This window comes from Cervus elaphus, chromosome 20 (genome assembly GCF_910594005.1).
Source record: "Cervus elaphus chromosome 20, mCerEla1.1, whole genome shotgun sequence".
Taxonomy (NCBI): domain Eukaryota; kingdom Metazoa; phylum Chordata; class Mammalia; order Artiodactyla; family Cervidae; genus Cervus; species Cervus elaphus.
Genome location: NC_057834.1, coordinates 52,434,269 through 52,449,151, shown reverse-complemented (window position 1 = coordinate 52,449,151; position 14,883 = coordinate 52,434,269). Strand labels below are relative to the sequence as shown.

Sequence of the window (14,883 nt, the reverse complement as noted above, 5' to 3'; positions counted from 1 at the left end):
GTTTGTATCCACTGTGTGCATAGGACACAAGTACAGAGGTGGGATAAATCTCTGTGGTTATTTTGTAGCATATTTGTGAGCTCTCCTGAGTGTGTCTGGGATGGGTTTAGAGATCAGCTTGCATTCCTTTCCTCATTGCTCATGCCTAACTTCCTGCCTAACACTTAATATTTACAATTTTGTCAAGACAGTCATTTGAATCTATGTGTAATAATACTCTTTCTTTAGACCAGAAAAGTTTTATGATATCTTTGGCCACTTATTCTGATTTCTCTTTGGGCATACTTGTTATTTGTTGACCCTTGTTTTTCATTTCTCTAATTGTTTTAATATTTGTTTTCTCACTTCTTTCATGTTCTCTTTTCTTTGTTTGATAGTATTTTTTCATGGCCTTGTGTAGATTTGCTAACCATATACATCATTGAAATAAGCAAGAACTATCTAGACTAAATAAACAAACAAGATGTTAAACTGACTTTGGACTTAGTATACTGGTTGTATCCTCTTTTGATATTCATAGTTGTATGGCCAGTCACTGAACAGTTTCTAATGTTTTCACCTTGTGTGGATCTACTTTTGGTAGCTGAATTTCCTTTCTGTCCCTTTTGCCTGGTTTCCTGATTCTCTGATAAATTTTGTAGAATATATGATTCTTAGTGATTTTAGTCAACAAACTCAGGCATGCACAAAATTTTTATATCTTAAAATGTTAAAAAATCTTAAAGCCTTTATTCTGCTCACATGGAAGAAATTTCTCTTAGTAAATTTGGAAATTTTTCTTCATTATCTGGGGTTGTATATAGATTTGGGGGTGCCCATATAGTACCATGTAGTAGAGAGGGACATTGACTTCTCAGTCATCTGTCCTTTGAGGCTTTCATCATTTCGATTGGTATTCAGTTACTGGTCTACATAGGTTGTTGCTAAGCTGTTCCTGATACCAGTCCTCAGGGCCTATTCAGTTGTGCTGATCCTGTGTGCTTTATCCTGCCATACTTAGTTACACAGTGTGTTGGGACAAGGAAATCTGTGAAGCTAAGGCCCCATCTGTGTAGATATATTTGACAGTCATTTCTCATGTTTTGTCATCTTCCTAGGGATGACTGTCCCACTCTGCTCTTGGTTTGTGCAAAAAGAAAATTTCAGTCTCACTCTACTCTTGGTTCGCCTAAACTCTGTTGTTTCTGTGTTCCCCAACCCTGAGCCTTAGCTTGATGAGTGTAGAGGGCTATGGAATCATTGCATAAGTACTTGCCAGAATCCAATAAGCTGTCTGTTTCCTTTTTAAAGGCTTCTTTCCCTGCAAACAGTAAATATTTCTTAAGTCTAGAGGATGGTAGCTTTTTCTGATTTGTGTATTTTGAAAATCTATTACTTGCCTATATCTTGACTCTTTCCCTTAACCCCAACACTGGGCATTTGGAACTCAGACATTTTTGTTGCTTTTGGTTGAATCATCTCTTATCTAAGACAATGAATGCAGCAAGATCTAGTTGGCCAAATTAGGGCAAAGCAAGTGTGTGTGTGTGTGTGTGTGTGTATGCATAAGAGAGAGAGAGAGAAAGAAATAAGGGATAGAGAGAGAGGGAAGGGAGGAGGGAAGGTGAAAGGAGGGAGTGAGGTGGGGGTGGGGAGATGAATAGATACCAAGAAAACAAAGAAGATAGGTTTTATTGGTTACAATTATTATGTCAGTACATTAGAACACTTTACTAGCAAAGTCCCTTCTCTATGCCCCACTGTAGCAACTTGTTCCTGACAACTATAAAGTACATCTATCCCAATTTATTTTCTTTTTTGTAGTTTTATTTTCTTTCCAGTACTTGTCTATTGGAGGAATGACTGGAGGGTATTTTGGAAGTACTGGTGATGATGGTAATGGGAAGATTGGAGGTGCTGGCAATAGGATGCAATTCTTCGGTACAAATAGGTTTTGTGGAATAGAGGTTTGTTGCTAACTGTGTTGGGTAGTAAATATGAGACAGTCAATGGATGGAGTGAGAAGGATGAACTGTATTTTTGTTGAAATACCAATGTGTTCTGTCTCTATTTCTTTAACTTTTCCAGCCCTTTAATATTCAAATAAAAGCGGTCTGGCTCCTGTTCCACGTGCTTTGATAAGTCTAGAGCTCTTCCCAGTGTTTTTGAGAACACAAGAATACTTGTATCTTCTAAAGTCAATTCATTTGGCTCCTCATTGACGTTTGAGTCTATCATAGCTGCCATTCTTGTTTTACAGCTTGTTACTTGGAATTTGGAATTAATACCCTCCCTTCAGTTTAACATGGTTTTTCATTACCATCTTTCTAAATTCCATATATATGTGTTAGTATACTGTAATGGTCTTTATCTTTTCTCCAACTAATAAAAATAAATGGAAAAAAAAAAAAAAAAAAAACATGGTTTTTGTGATTCTTGGCCTAAATGGGTGGAATGATGAAGGGATAGTCACATTGTCTTTTACTGCCTTGTGCCTTATTTCTCTGTAGTACCACATATCAACACTCAGTTTGAATACAGTTAGAGGGAATCATTGCTCAGGTTAAAAAAAAAAACTGAAAAAAAAAAAAAAAACCCTAAAAATATTGTAGAGGATTTACAGGAGAGTTCTCTTTGGGGCTACACTTATTCTTAGCTTGTTCTTCTTGTCTTGACATTTATCTTCCTTTCTGTCTCTTCAAAAATAGAGCAGAAACAAGAGTGAGCTTTGTGTTTCATTTAAAATTCACCTCATGAATCTTAAAAATACAAAGGAAAAATACTTCACAGATAGTTGTTAAATCCCTAATTATTGTAAATGCTAAAATTATAAATATATTACAAAATTTGAATAAATTAATGAGTAATAATAATTCTATAAAAGGAAATTAGAGATAACTGAACAGCTCCTAGCTTTTGAGGTAGTTGTCATGAAGTATGACCATGCCTTATGTAAATTATTTTTAATACTACTTTAAATGACTCAAAAGATGTACCAATATCCTTTACTAACACAGATTTTTAAATATGTTAATGCTTACCTGAGACATTTGAGTGTTACCTTGTTGGAATCATAGTTGTTTTAAATTTAATTTTGAAATATTTTATATTTATAACAGATGAATATGAGCGAGAAGAAACTAGGCAAGTTTATATGGACCTAAATAGTAACATTGAGGTAAGTGGTAGTGAAAATCTGAATATTTTAAACAGAGGCATTTCTAAGCAAATTAGAGTAATAGCTACAAAGATGTGAGCAATTGTTCTTGCTAAAGGGATTATTATTAATCTTTTGATATATGATTATATCTAGTAAAATTCTCAAGATTCCATACTGTGAGTATTAATGTTTTGTTTTTTAGTGTTTTTTTAATTTACATGTTAGTAACACCATTTAACTTCATTTATTAAATATTAACTCTGTGTCAGAGACTAGCACATTTTGACACATAACCATTAATTTGAAAAACATACCGAGTATTATTAATCTGTGTCTGGTGCCTGTTTATTTTTTTTTAAATCCCATCCTCTGTCATTCTTCAGTTTGCTTCTCTGCTGTAATTCTTTCTTTCTTTTTTGTTTCTCAGACTTGCTAAGCTCTTTCTGATCTTGCTTCTTTGAATTTGTTCTATCTAGAACTTTCGTATCCAAGATCTTGTGCAAATGTATATGCTTAATTCTGCTTTTTTATTACCCTCCTTACTATTTCACCTAAAATATCTTTCTACTCAGTCGTCTTCTCTCCTCACCTTGTCTTAACTTTCCTGAAGAGCACTTAAAACTACATGATATTTATTTGATGTACATGCGTGCACGTGTGTGTGTGTGTGTGTGTGTATTTGTGTTGGTATGTCTTCTTTCTTATACTGAAATGAAAGGATAAGGACTTTGTTTTATATCCTAAGTGCCTAAAACAGTGCCTGGAACATAATTGACAGTAACTATTTATTAAATGAATAAATGAATTTATCCAGTTTTACAAATCAGGATTTGTTGAATGTTGAATGAACTCATACTGACAGGTAAGAAGTATAATTTGAACTCTTATGGGGAGAGACCTCACAGAGGTTATACTGTAGTAGATTGTAAGCAAAAATCAATTGAAAATTATAGATTTTGATATGGGCTATTAAGTAAATGACTAGAGTACTAATAATTGTTTTGCTGCTCTTTGGTATTATATAACCTGTCTCCAGTGCCTTTAAGCATCTGGGATGCTACCATAACAGGCACTCTCAGTACATTTTAGTAAATTATTTAATTATTAAAAGTTACAGAATTTTAATTATTCAATTTTGTGTAGTTTTAAGTGTAATGATCACTTGATACAAATTTATTATTTCATTGCTTGAAGAAAGCTATTTAAAAAGTCTTAGTATGAAAATAAAATAAAATAAAAAGTCTTAGTATGATTCTTAAAACTTAAATATATTTCAGAAAATGATAATAGCTTTTGAGGAACTTCGTGTGCAAGCTGAGAGTTCCAGACTGGAAATGCGTTTTAAGTGTAGGAATCTTTTTTTTTTTAAATATTACTCTTCTGCTATTTATATTTTCAGTAGATTCTGTTAATGTTTTCATACCTTCAGCTTGATGCCTAAACTATTGAAAACTTTTATACTGTATATGGTTTTATAAGCCCCTCAAAATCTTGTGGAATGTGGCAGAGGATTGGTATATGTTAAAAATACCCTGTTTGCCTCAAAAGCTACATTTTCCCTGAAATCAAATTATGGTTTGTACTTAAGTTTTTGGAAGTGTGATTTGGTCTTATTTTTACATTTCTTGGTCAAGTTGCATGTTAAAATAATAATAGATATATTTTTAAAATCTGTTATTTCAGACTAGTGTATTATAGAAAAAAACTTCTTATATATATACTGTTATAAAAATTATAGAAGTTTAGAAAGTTATTGTAACTTAGATATAAATTTACTAAACAGGTTTAGCAGCAAGAAGATAGCGGTTTCATCTTTTCAGAAACCTTTGGAATTTAATATCTAGATAAATAAGGAAGTAAAATAAAATATCAGAAACTTAAAATTTTGTTTGTGATACAATTATATTAAAGTATATTTGTTTAACTTTCAAAGTAAAGGAAGATTATGAAAAAATCCAACACCTGGAAGAAGAGTACAAGAAGGAAGTAAATGATAAGGAGAAGCAGGTATTTTTTACAAATCTATTTTCTGTATCCTTTATATTTGCTAATAAATGAGATACTTAAAATTTCAAGAGAAATTTTTATTTGCTGTCTCTTGATAAAGTTCTGAATTTTAATATTATGTGTATTTAAATATATTTTCCATATGCCTTAATGTCCATTGACTCAAATTTGCACATATGGAATGCTGTACCTTTTTTAAAAATCAGTGGATCTTCTACAATATTTATATTAGTGGGTATTAGGACAGTCTGTAAAAATATATTATTTTGTGAGAACTTTTGTTCAGACAGAAACTTCATAAAATATAAATATGATCATGATCATGCAACCCACATTTTGCAGTTTATTTTGAAATATACGATTCATGACACCAATGAAGGTGAACTAAAACATTCTTTTGCTTCTTTCTATTAATGTCACATAGTGGGAAACTTGAAAATGGTGAGTTTATATTCTTTTAGAGTCACAAGAATGTTAATTTTAGATGATGATTATGCCAACTGTTTCAAGCTTTCTGAATCCAGAATGGAAAATGAAATATAGAAAGGAATCTTTGGGTAGTGTAGTTATTTTGACTGTCATCTCTCTACTTCTCCCTATTTTTTTCTGAGTTTTTATCTGACTTGGCACAAATACCTTGTAATTATAGATAACAAGGATATGTACTTAAACAATAGTGGCAAATATTAATTGAAAGTACAAAGAAGATTCTTAGAGTTTTCTGTAAGTACTGGCTAAATAATAGAATTCTAATTTATGTATTATACTTTGATCTTTTAAAAGAGTTAGCTTTTTTTTTCTGTATTTTAACTATATTTTTAAAATCAGATTTCTGGAAGAAGGAGGTATTCTTAAAAGTGAAAAATGTGCTTATTATACAAAACACAAAAATACAATAAAGTGCTGAGAAGCTTGTTGGAATCCTGAGTACATGAGCTGAACTTTCAGATCTTGGGTGTTATTTGTAAAAATGATGCTGTGGCCAACTAGTGTTTTGCTGGGGACTTTGTTGTTTAGTTGCTTTGTTGTGTATGACTCTTTGCAGCCCCATGGACTACAGCACGCCAAGCTTTCCTGCCCTTCACTATCTCCCAGAGTTTGCTCAAACTCAAGTCCTTTGAGTTGGTGGTGCCATCCAACCATATCATTCACTGTTGCCCCCTTTTCTTCCTGTTCTCCATCTTTCCTGTATTTCCAGTGAGTTGGCTCTTCACATCAGGTGGCCAAAGTGTTAGAGTTTCAGCTTCAGCATCAGTCCTTCCAGACAATATTCAGAGTTGATTTCCTTTAAGATTGACTGGTTTGATCTCCTTGCTGTCCAGGAGACTCTGAAGAATCCTCTCCAGCACCACAGTTTGAAAGCATCAATTTTTCAACAGTTGGCCTTCTTTATGGTCCAACTCTCACATCCATACATGACTACTGGAAAAACCATAGCTTTGCTTATACAGATATTTGTTGGCAAAGTGACTTCTCTGCTTTTGAATACACTGTCTAGGTTTGTCATAGCTTTTACTCCAAGGAACAAGCATCTTTTAGTTTTGTTGCTGCAGTCCATCAGCAGTGATTTTGGAGCCCAAGAAAATAAAATCTGTCACTGTTTCTGCTTTTTCCCCATTTGTTTGCCATGAAGTGATGGAACTGGATGCCATGATCTTAGTTTTTTTTTCATGTTGAATTTCAAGCCAGCCTTTTCACTTTCCTCTTTCACCCTCATCTAGAGGCTCTTTAGTTCCTCTTCACTTTCTACCATTAGAGTGGTATCATTTCCATATCTGGGTTATTGATATTTTTCCCGGCAATCCTGATTCCAGCTTGTGATTCATTCTCCCTTGCATTTCGCGTGATGTACTCTGCATATAGGGGCTTCCCTGGTGGCTCAGAGGATAAAGCATCTGCCTGCAATGTGGGAGACCTGGGTTCGATCTCTGGATTGAGAAGATCCCCTGGAGAAGGAAATGGCAACCCACTCCAGTATTCTTGCCTGGAGAATCCCATGGACAGAGGAGCCTGATGGGCTACAGTCCATGGGGTCGCAAAGAGTTGGACACGAGTGAGCGACTTCACACTTCACACACTGCATATAAGTTAAATAATAGGGTAACAATATATAGCCTTGACACACTCCTTTTCCTGTTTGATATCAGTCTGTTGTTCCATGTCTGGTTCTAACTGTTGCTTCTTGATCTGCATACAGGTTTCTCAGGAGGCAGGTAAGATGGTCTGGTATTCCCATCTCTTTAGGAATTTTCCAAAATTTGTTGTGATCCATACAGTAAAGGCTTTTGCATAGTTAATGAAGCAGATGTCTTTCTGGAATTTCTTTGGGTTCTTCACGATCCAATGAATATTGACAATTTGATCTCTGGTTTCTCTGCCTTTTCTAAATCCTGCTTGTATATCTGGAAGTTCTAAGTGTTGTTATTTGCAAGACTTTTTTTTTCCCTATAAATCTCTGAATTCCTTGCCTGGGAATGTAAACTTTGCTGATAGCATTTCAGGGCTGGGTTAGCAGGACAGGCTGAGTCTCATCATTCCATATGTTGACTTCTTAGTTATATTTTTTGTCTCCAACCTTTCCTGTGCCTGGAATATTCAGGTTTAGAGATTCTTTTTTTTTTCCTCCGATTTGATCATGCTGATGTGCCGGGGTCCAGCCCCAGCAGGATCCAGGGGAACCCTCAGGATGAACGGCGTCGGCGAATGAGAGAGAGAGTGAGACAAAGCTCGGGGCTAAGTCTGAAGTTTATTTTTGTATGGCCCCTTTATACCCTTAACAACATCTTTTTGGGGGAAGTGCATATTGCTTACACACAGGTCATCTCAAAACATTACAGCAACTTGACCTTCAACAGAAATTGGATGTCACCCACATACTTTTTCGTTCACAAGAGTCTTATCATTTGGCCTTCAGGCCTGCTAACATTTTATGGCTTGCACCTGGTGTGACTTAAGCAACTTCAGTAGCCGACCCTGTTTTTCTTATAATTAATCATTTTCTTTCTAATAAGTGTCATCTCTATGGAACTAGATAGGATTACATTTTTACAGAACAGAAATGCGAAGGACTGCAGAAACAGCAGATATGGCACAAAACAGGCTCTTAGTCTAAAAGTTAACTACCTGCAAGAAGTTGCCAGCTAATCTCTATCTAAAGTATTTTCTATTAGGCACATTTGTGGCTATCATATTTGTGGAGCTTTTCTCACCCCGTGAAGGGGCCTGTGCTTAATAGTTTCTTTTGTTAACGTACTGTGTTTAGGATGTTTAGAACAATCAAGAGCATTTTGTGCAATGAGATCACACATTTATCAAACAAGCCAGAATGCCAGCAAAATGTTTGAGTGGAAGCATTTCCTTCATCTCTGGCCCTTTCATAGGGTACCAGCGTCCAGAAGATTTATTAATTAGGGTTTTAAGTTGGTCCTCATTCAGTGAAAGAGGAGCAGGAGAGCTCTCAGCAGGCAACACAAGAATCTGCAACAGGGCAAACAAGAACAACAGCAGAAAAGGGGGAAAGATACAGGGTGGGGTAGAGGCTGAGGCCAACCTGGAGGGTCCCTTATCCTAGACGGCCTTGCCTGTCAGGTTTTTTCCTCGTGACCTCGTCATGGATGGGGTCCCGGACGGCCTTGCCTGCCCGGTATTTTCTTCATGACCTCGTCACAGGCGGGACCTCCCATAACGGCTCCTGGCACTGGTGTCTCTTGCAAAGATGGAATAGGCTTGTTCTCTGGTTGGCTTTCAGGGAGTAGAGTCCAGGAAAGGAGGGTTAAGAGGCCTAGGGGAGCCTTACTACTCTTTGCAGACTTCCAATCTCCTTGTACTTTTTATTGTTCTTGTTCAGTCTCTCAGTCATGTCCGACTCTTTGCAACCCCATGGACTGCAGCAAGCCAGGCTTCCCTGTCCTTCACTGTCTCCCAGAACTTGCTCAAACTCATGTCAATTGAGTTGGTGATGCCCTCTAACCATCTTGTCCTCTGTCATCCCCTTCTCCTCCTGCCTTCAATCTTTCCCAGCAGCAGGGTCTTTTCCAGTGAGTCAGTTCTTCATATCAGGTGGCCAAAGTATTGGAGCTTCAGCATCAGTCCTTCCAGTGAATATTCAGGATTGATTTCCTTTAGAATTGACTGGTTTGATCTCCTTGCAGTCCAAGGGAGTCTCAGGAGTCTTTTCCTTTTTCTTAGTTTCCTGTTTCATACCTAGCTTCCACAGTGTCTGTTGCTTCAAATTCTTGAAACATTCTGGGTTTCTTTAGGATAGAATTATTTTGCTTCTCATTTGTAATCTTCCCTGTGTAGACTCTTAGTTTTGATCTTACATTTCTATGCTAAATCATTTTCTGTTCCCTTTCACTGTTTTCCTTTTTTACATTTTGTGGTTTGAATTATAGAAGTCTCATGGTTTCATGGAAGATGAAGTCCATCTTTGTTGTTTTTCTGGTTATTTTTTGGGTGGTTAAAAGATGAAAATAGGGTAGCGAGGTCTTTCTGCCATCTTGAATCTGTGAGTCTTCCGTCTATAAGTTTATCTTTCACCTTTCCTTTACATGCACTCTGTATTCTAGCCATCTAAACATTCAACTCTCTGAATAGAAGGATGATCTTTTGATCCTTTGTGTTCTTACACAAGTCTAGAATGCTCATTTCCTCCTGCTAGCCTGAATACTTAGACAAGACTAAATACTTGTCTATCAAGATTCAGTTCAATTCTTTGAGAAGGATTAATTTTTGATTCCATCCCCCAAGATTGATTTAGATTTTTTTCTAATTCCTGTAAGATTTTTGTTCTATAATAATATTCAAGTTTAGTTGTTTGTCACCTGGTCTAGGCTATGAGTTTCTTAGATGAGTTCCATCATGTCTGAATATTCAGTGCTTATTATGGTTCATGGAACAGAGTAGGTGCTCAATAATATTTATAGAATAAATGAACCAGTAGATTCTAGTATATAATCTTCTATATCAGCTGCTGATAACTTAAAATGCTTATTATAATATTAAGTATGTTGTATTAGTTTGCTCATTCCTTCATTCAAATGAATGCCAGGCACAGACTAATGAAAAGCATATAAGGAAGTGCATAAAATAATCATAGATGATGATCAGTGCTAAGGTATCATTTAATTTTTTGTATCTATAATGTATTATTTAAATATTTCACTTTAGGTATCACTGCTGTTGATCCAAAGTACTGAGAAAGAAAATAAAATGAAAGAGTTAACATTTTTGCTAGAAGAGTCCAGAAATAAAATTAATCAATTGGAGGAAAAGACAAGTAAGAATTTATATAAGAAAATATGATAATGTCTTATGTATTCCTCTTGTTATGTTTAAAATTTTAGCTTTTATTACAGTTTTATTATAATGAAACAGTTTTGTTGTAATGTTTTGGGCTTCCCTGGTGGCTCAGACAGTTAAAGAATCTGCCTGCAGTGCTGGAGACCCGGGTTCAATCCCAGGGTTGGGAAGATACCCTGGAGAAAGGAATGGCTACACACTCCAGTATTCTTGTCTGGAAAATCCCATGGACAGAGGAGCCAGGTGGGTTACAATCCATGGGGCTTCTAAGAATCAGATACGACTGAGCATGCATACACCGCACACACACTAGTATTCTTGCCTGGGAAATCCCATGGACAGAGGAACCTGGCAGGATACAGTCCATGGGGTCACAAAGAGTTGGACACAACTGAGTGACTAACACAGTTTTGTTGTAATGGTTTTTAATGCTGTAATTCTCCACCCAGGTTGAAAAGTTGGAGGAGGGAATAACAGTCACTTAGGAAGCTTTTTCAAAGAAGATGTGCTTCTCTTTTCCCTTTCCATAGTCTCATTTTCTTCGTTTCAATAAGGTGCTCTATGAAAACAGGGATCTTTGTCTTTTTTTGTTCATTGATGTGTTCCAAGTACATAAAACAGTGGCTAAAATATATTAGGTATTCAGATATTTTGTAAATAAATGAATACTCTAGGAGCACTATGAAGACATTATTAATTATTCTTGGAGCAAGGCATTTGGAAAGGCATTAAGGAAAAGTTGTTTGTTGAAGTAGACCATGAACGACTGAAGTTGCTCAGTCATATCTGACTCTTTGTGATCCCATGGACTGTCACCTACCAGGCTCCTCCATCCATGGAATTTTCCAGGCAAGAGTACTGGAGTGGGTTGCCATTTCCTTCTCTAGGGGATCTTCCCGACCCAGGGGGATTGAACCCAGGTCTCCCTCATTGCAGGCAGATGCTTTACTGTCTGAGCCACTAGGCAATGAATGCTGTCAGGTATGCCAAAACATTAAACCAACAAATATTAAAGCCTAAATAAGACAGTTCAGAACTTCCCTGGTGATCCAGTGGTTAAGAATCCACCTGCCAATTCACGGGACATGGGCTTGATCCCTGATGCAGGAAGGTTCCACATGCCTCAGGGCAACTAAGTTCATGCATCAACTACTAAAAGAAAGTAAGTGAAGTTGCTCAGTCTTGTCCGACTCTTTGTGACCCCATGGACTGTAGCCTACCAGGCTCCTCCGTCCATGGGATTTTCCAGGCAAGAGTACTGGAGTGGGTTACCATTTCCTTCTCCAGGGTAAGTAGACCACAGATGATTAAAAGTTCCCTAGACAGTGAATTGGAGGAGGGAGTGTAGGCAGAAGAAATGGCTTGTGCAAGTCTTGAAACTGTGAAAATTAGGGTTTATTTGAAGCACTGATTAATATATATTAGTATACTAGGATAAATATTAGTATATATCTTTAAGTCTATATCTTAAAGAACTCAGATAGATTAGACTGGAAAAAATGGATCAGATTATGAAGGATCTTTAGTGTCATGTAATATTTTAGACTATCTTTTTATTGAGTATTTTTCAAACTTGTTCAAGTAGTAAGGCACTTGAAAGGTGTGTACTTTGTGAAATACTGTGCTCCTTTCAGAACATCATGGAGATCTTGTGGCATATTTTCACTTTTCTCTGAAAAACACGGCATAGAATTATTTAGTTCCTGTTAACCTATGCCTGCACATTTTACCTTACTGTCATTACTGTGTCCTGTACTCTAGATACTGAAATGGTTTAACCTCTTTTACATTTTATGTTCTCCCTCTCTCACCAGCTTTTGGCTACTTCTACTAACCAAAATGAACCTTCTACCTCCTCTCCAAATCTATTGGCTAAATTCTACTGAACTCCTTATTGTTAAGAGTGGCTTAAGCATTACTCGTATGTCTCCTGTGACCTTGAGTGTCTTGAGGGCAGTGTGTCTTACTAAATATCTTTGTAACTCTAGTGCCCAACATGTTGCTATATATGTATATATATAATAGAATTTTAATAGGTGTTAAGATGAATGAATATTTAATCTTATCATATAAACTGGAAACAACTTAAAGGTAATAAATAACACTGTATGATTCTGCACACTAATAGCCACTGAAATATATTAATTTAAGTTACTTTTCATTGTTTCCCATTTATCTATCTATTTATCTGTCTTCCACTTGTTTTTCTCTTTCTTTCAGCTTAGATATCTTCTATTGACCTGTTATCTAACCCTGCCTTCTACTGTGTCTAATTGCTTTTAAACTCATTTATTGAATTCTTAACTTTAATCATATTTCTTCCTTCTAAAATTTCCATTTAATTATTTTTCTAAAGATTCCATTTCTCTGGGTAGCTTCTCCTCTTTTAAAAGTGACATTTCATCCTTTTAAAATATATTAGTCACTGATATTTTATAGTTCTTCTCTTTTTACTTCAACATCTGGCTCACCTTTTGATCTGTTTCTTTTTTAAAAATATGGTAAAATACATATAACATAAAATTTACTATCTTAATCATTTTTAAGTGTATGGCTCAGTGGCACAGATACATTCACATTGTTAGGCAGTCATCAGTAGTATTTATCTCCAGAACTCTTCATCTTGCAAAATTGCTGTATCCATTAAGCAGTAACTTCTCATTTCCTTCTCCCCTCAGCCCTTTGTGACCTCCATTCTACTTTCTATTCCTTTTTAATCTTACTTTTTAGTCATTTGTCCTTATCTTTTGATGTGTTCAGTAATTTTTTGATTGAATTCCATACATTGTTATAAGAAAAGCAGATGCTGGCTGATGTTCTCTTCTGTTTGCTAGGGAGAAATTGGGCTGATTCAGTTCAGTTCAGTTGCTCAGTCATGTTCGACTCTTTGCGACCCCATGAACTGCAGCATACCAGGCTTCCCTGTCTATCACCAACTCCCGGAGTTTACTCGAACTCATGTCCATCCAGTCAGTGATGCCATCCAGCCATTTCATCCTCTGTCTTCCCCTTCTCCTCCTGCCCTCAATCCCTCCTAGCATCAGGGTCTTTTCCAGTGAGTCAACTCTTCGCATGAAGTGGCCAAAGTATTGGAGTTTCAGCTTCAGCATCAGTCCTTCCAATGAACACCCAGGACTGATCTCCTTTAGGATGGATTGGTTGGATCTCCTTGCAGTCCAAGGGACTCTCAAGAGTCTTCTCCAACACCACAGTTCAAAAGCATCATTTCTTCAGTGCTCAGCTTTCTTCATATCCAATTAGTGGCTGAGCTGAATGAAGGGAAATAGTCAAGTTTATGAGGTTTTTTTTGAGTCTTCAATTTTGTTTATTCAGCTCTTTGAGACCCATAAAACTGTGCTGTTTTTTTTAAAATTTATTTGTTTTTAATTGGAGGATAATTGCTTTACAATATTGTGTTGGTTTCTGTGATATATTAACATGAATCAACCATAGGTATATCCCCTTTCTCTTGAACCTCCCTCCCACCTCCCATTCCATCCTACCCCTCTAGGCTGTCACATATATGCTGTCTATTTTAATCCCCTGGCAACAGCCCTCTGTTGGGACCAAGCCAGCATTTAGGCCTCTTGCTCATGCCTAGAATCAGTAGATGTCAGCTAAATTTTGTCAGTTCACTTATTAGGACATATCTGTTAGGAATCTTAGCCTCTTTAGTCCTTTTTGTTTAGATTTGTATACTAGTTATTTTCAGCATGAGGGTTGGTCTGTTACTAACTACTTCATTCTCCCTGGAACTATCCATTTAAATTAATTATGGTCAGCTAATTTTTATTTTTAGTATTTCCTTTAGTTCAGTTGCTCAGTGTGTTTGACTCTTTGCGACCCTGTTGACTGCAGCATGCCAGGCTTTCCTGTCCATCACCAACTGCCGGAGCTTGCTCAAACTCATGTCCATTGAGTTGGTGATGTCATCCAATTATCTCATCCTTTGTTGTCCCCTTCTCCTCCCGCCTTCAGTCTTTCCCAGCATCAAGGTCTTTTCCAGTGAGTCAGTTCTTCACGTCAGGTGGCCAAAGTATTGGAGCTTTAGCTTCAGCATCAGTCCTTCCAGTGAATATTCAGGATTGATTTCCTTTAGGATTGATTGGTTTGATCTCCTTGCAGTCTAAGGGATTCTCAAGTGTTTTTTTCCAACACCGCTGTTCAAAAACATTAGTTCTTTGGCGCTTAGCTTTCTTTAGTCCAACTCTCCTGTAGTCCATACATGACTACTGGAAAAATGATAGCTTTGACTAGACAGACCTTTGTTGGCAAAGTAATGTCTCTGCTTTTTAATGTGCTGTCTAGGTTGATCATAGCTTTTCTTCCAGGGAGCAAGCATCTTTTAATTTCATGGCTGCAGTCACCATCTGCAGTGATTTTGGAGCCCCAGAAAATAAAGTCTGTCGCTGTTTTTATTGTTTCCCCATCTGTTT

General features: G+C 36.5%; 1 protein-coding gene across 4 annotated transcripts in view; it reads left to right on the top strand.

Moving 5' to 3' along the window:
- SYCP1 (synaptonemal complex protein 1) overlaps window positions 1-14,883 on the top strand; it is a 146,404-nt gene that overhangs the window by 13,463 nt on the left and 118,058 nt on the right. For all 4 annotated transcript variants that reach the window (XM_043877177.1, XM_043877176.1, XM_043877179.1 and 1 more), the window contains 4 exons: window positions 3,099-3,157; window positions 4,417-4,486; window positions 5,073-5,146; window positions 10,316-10,424. In XM_043877177.1, the coding sequence (XP_043733112.1) occupies window positions 3,099-3,157; window positions 4,417-4,486; window positions 5,073-5,146; window positions 10,316-10,424 (312 nt within the window). The remainder of the gene's footprint in view (window positions 1-3,098; window positions 3,158-4,416; window positions 4,487-5,072; window positions 5,147-10,315; window positions 10,425-14,883) is intronic.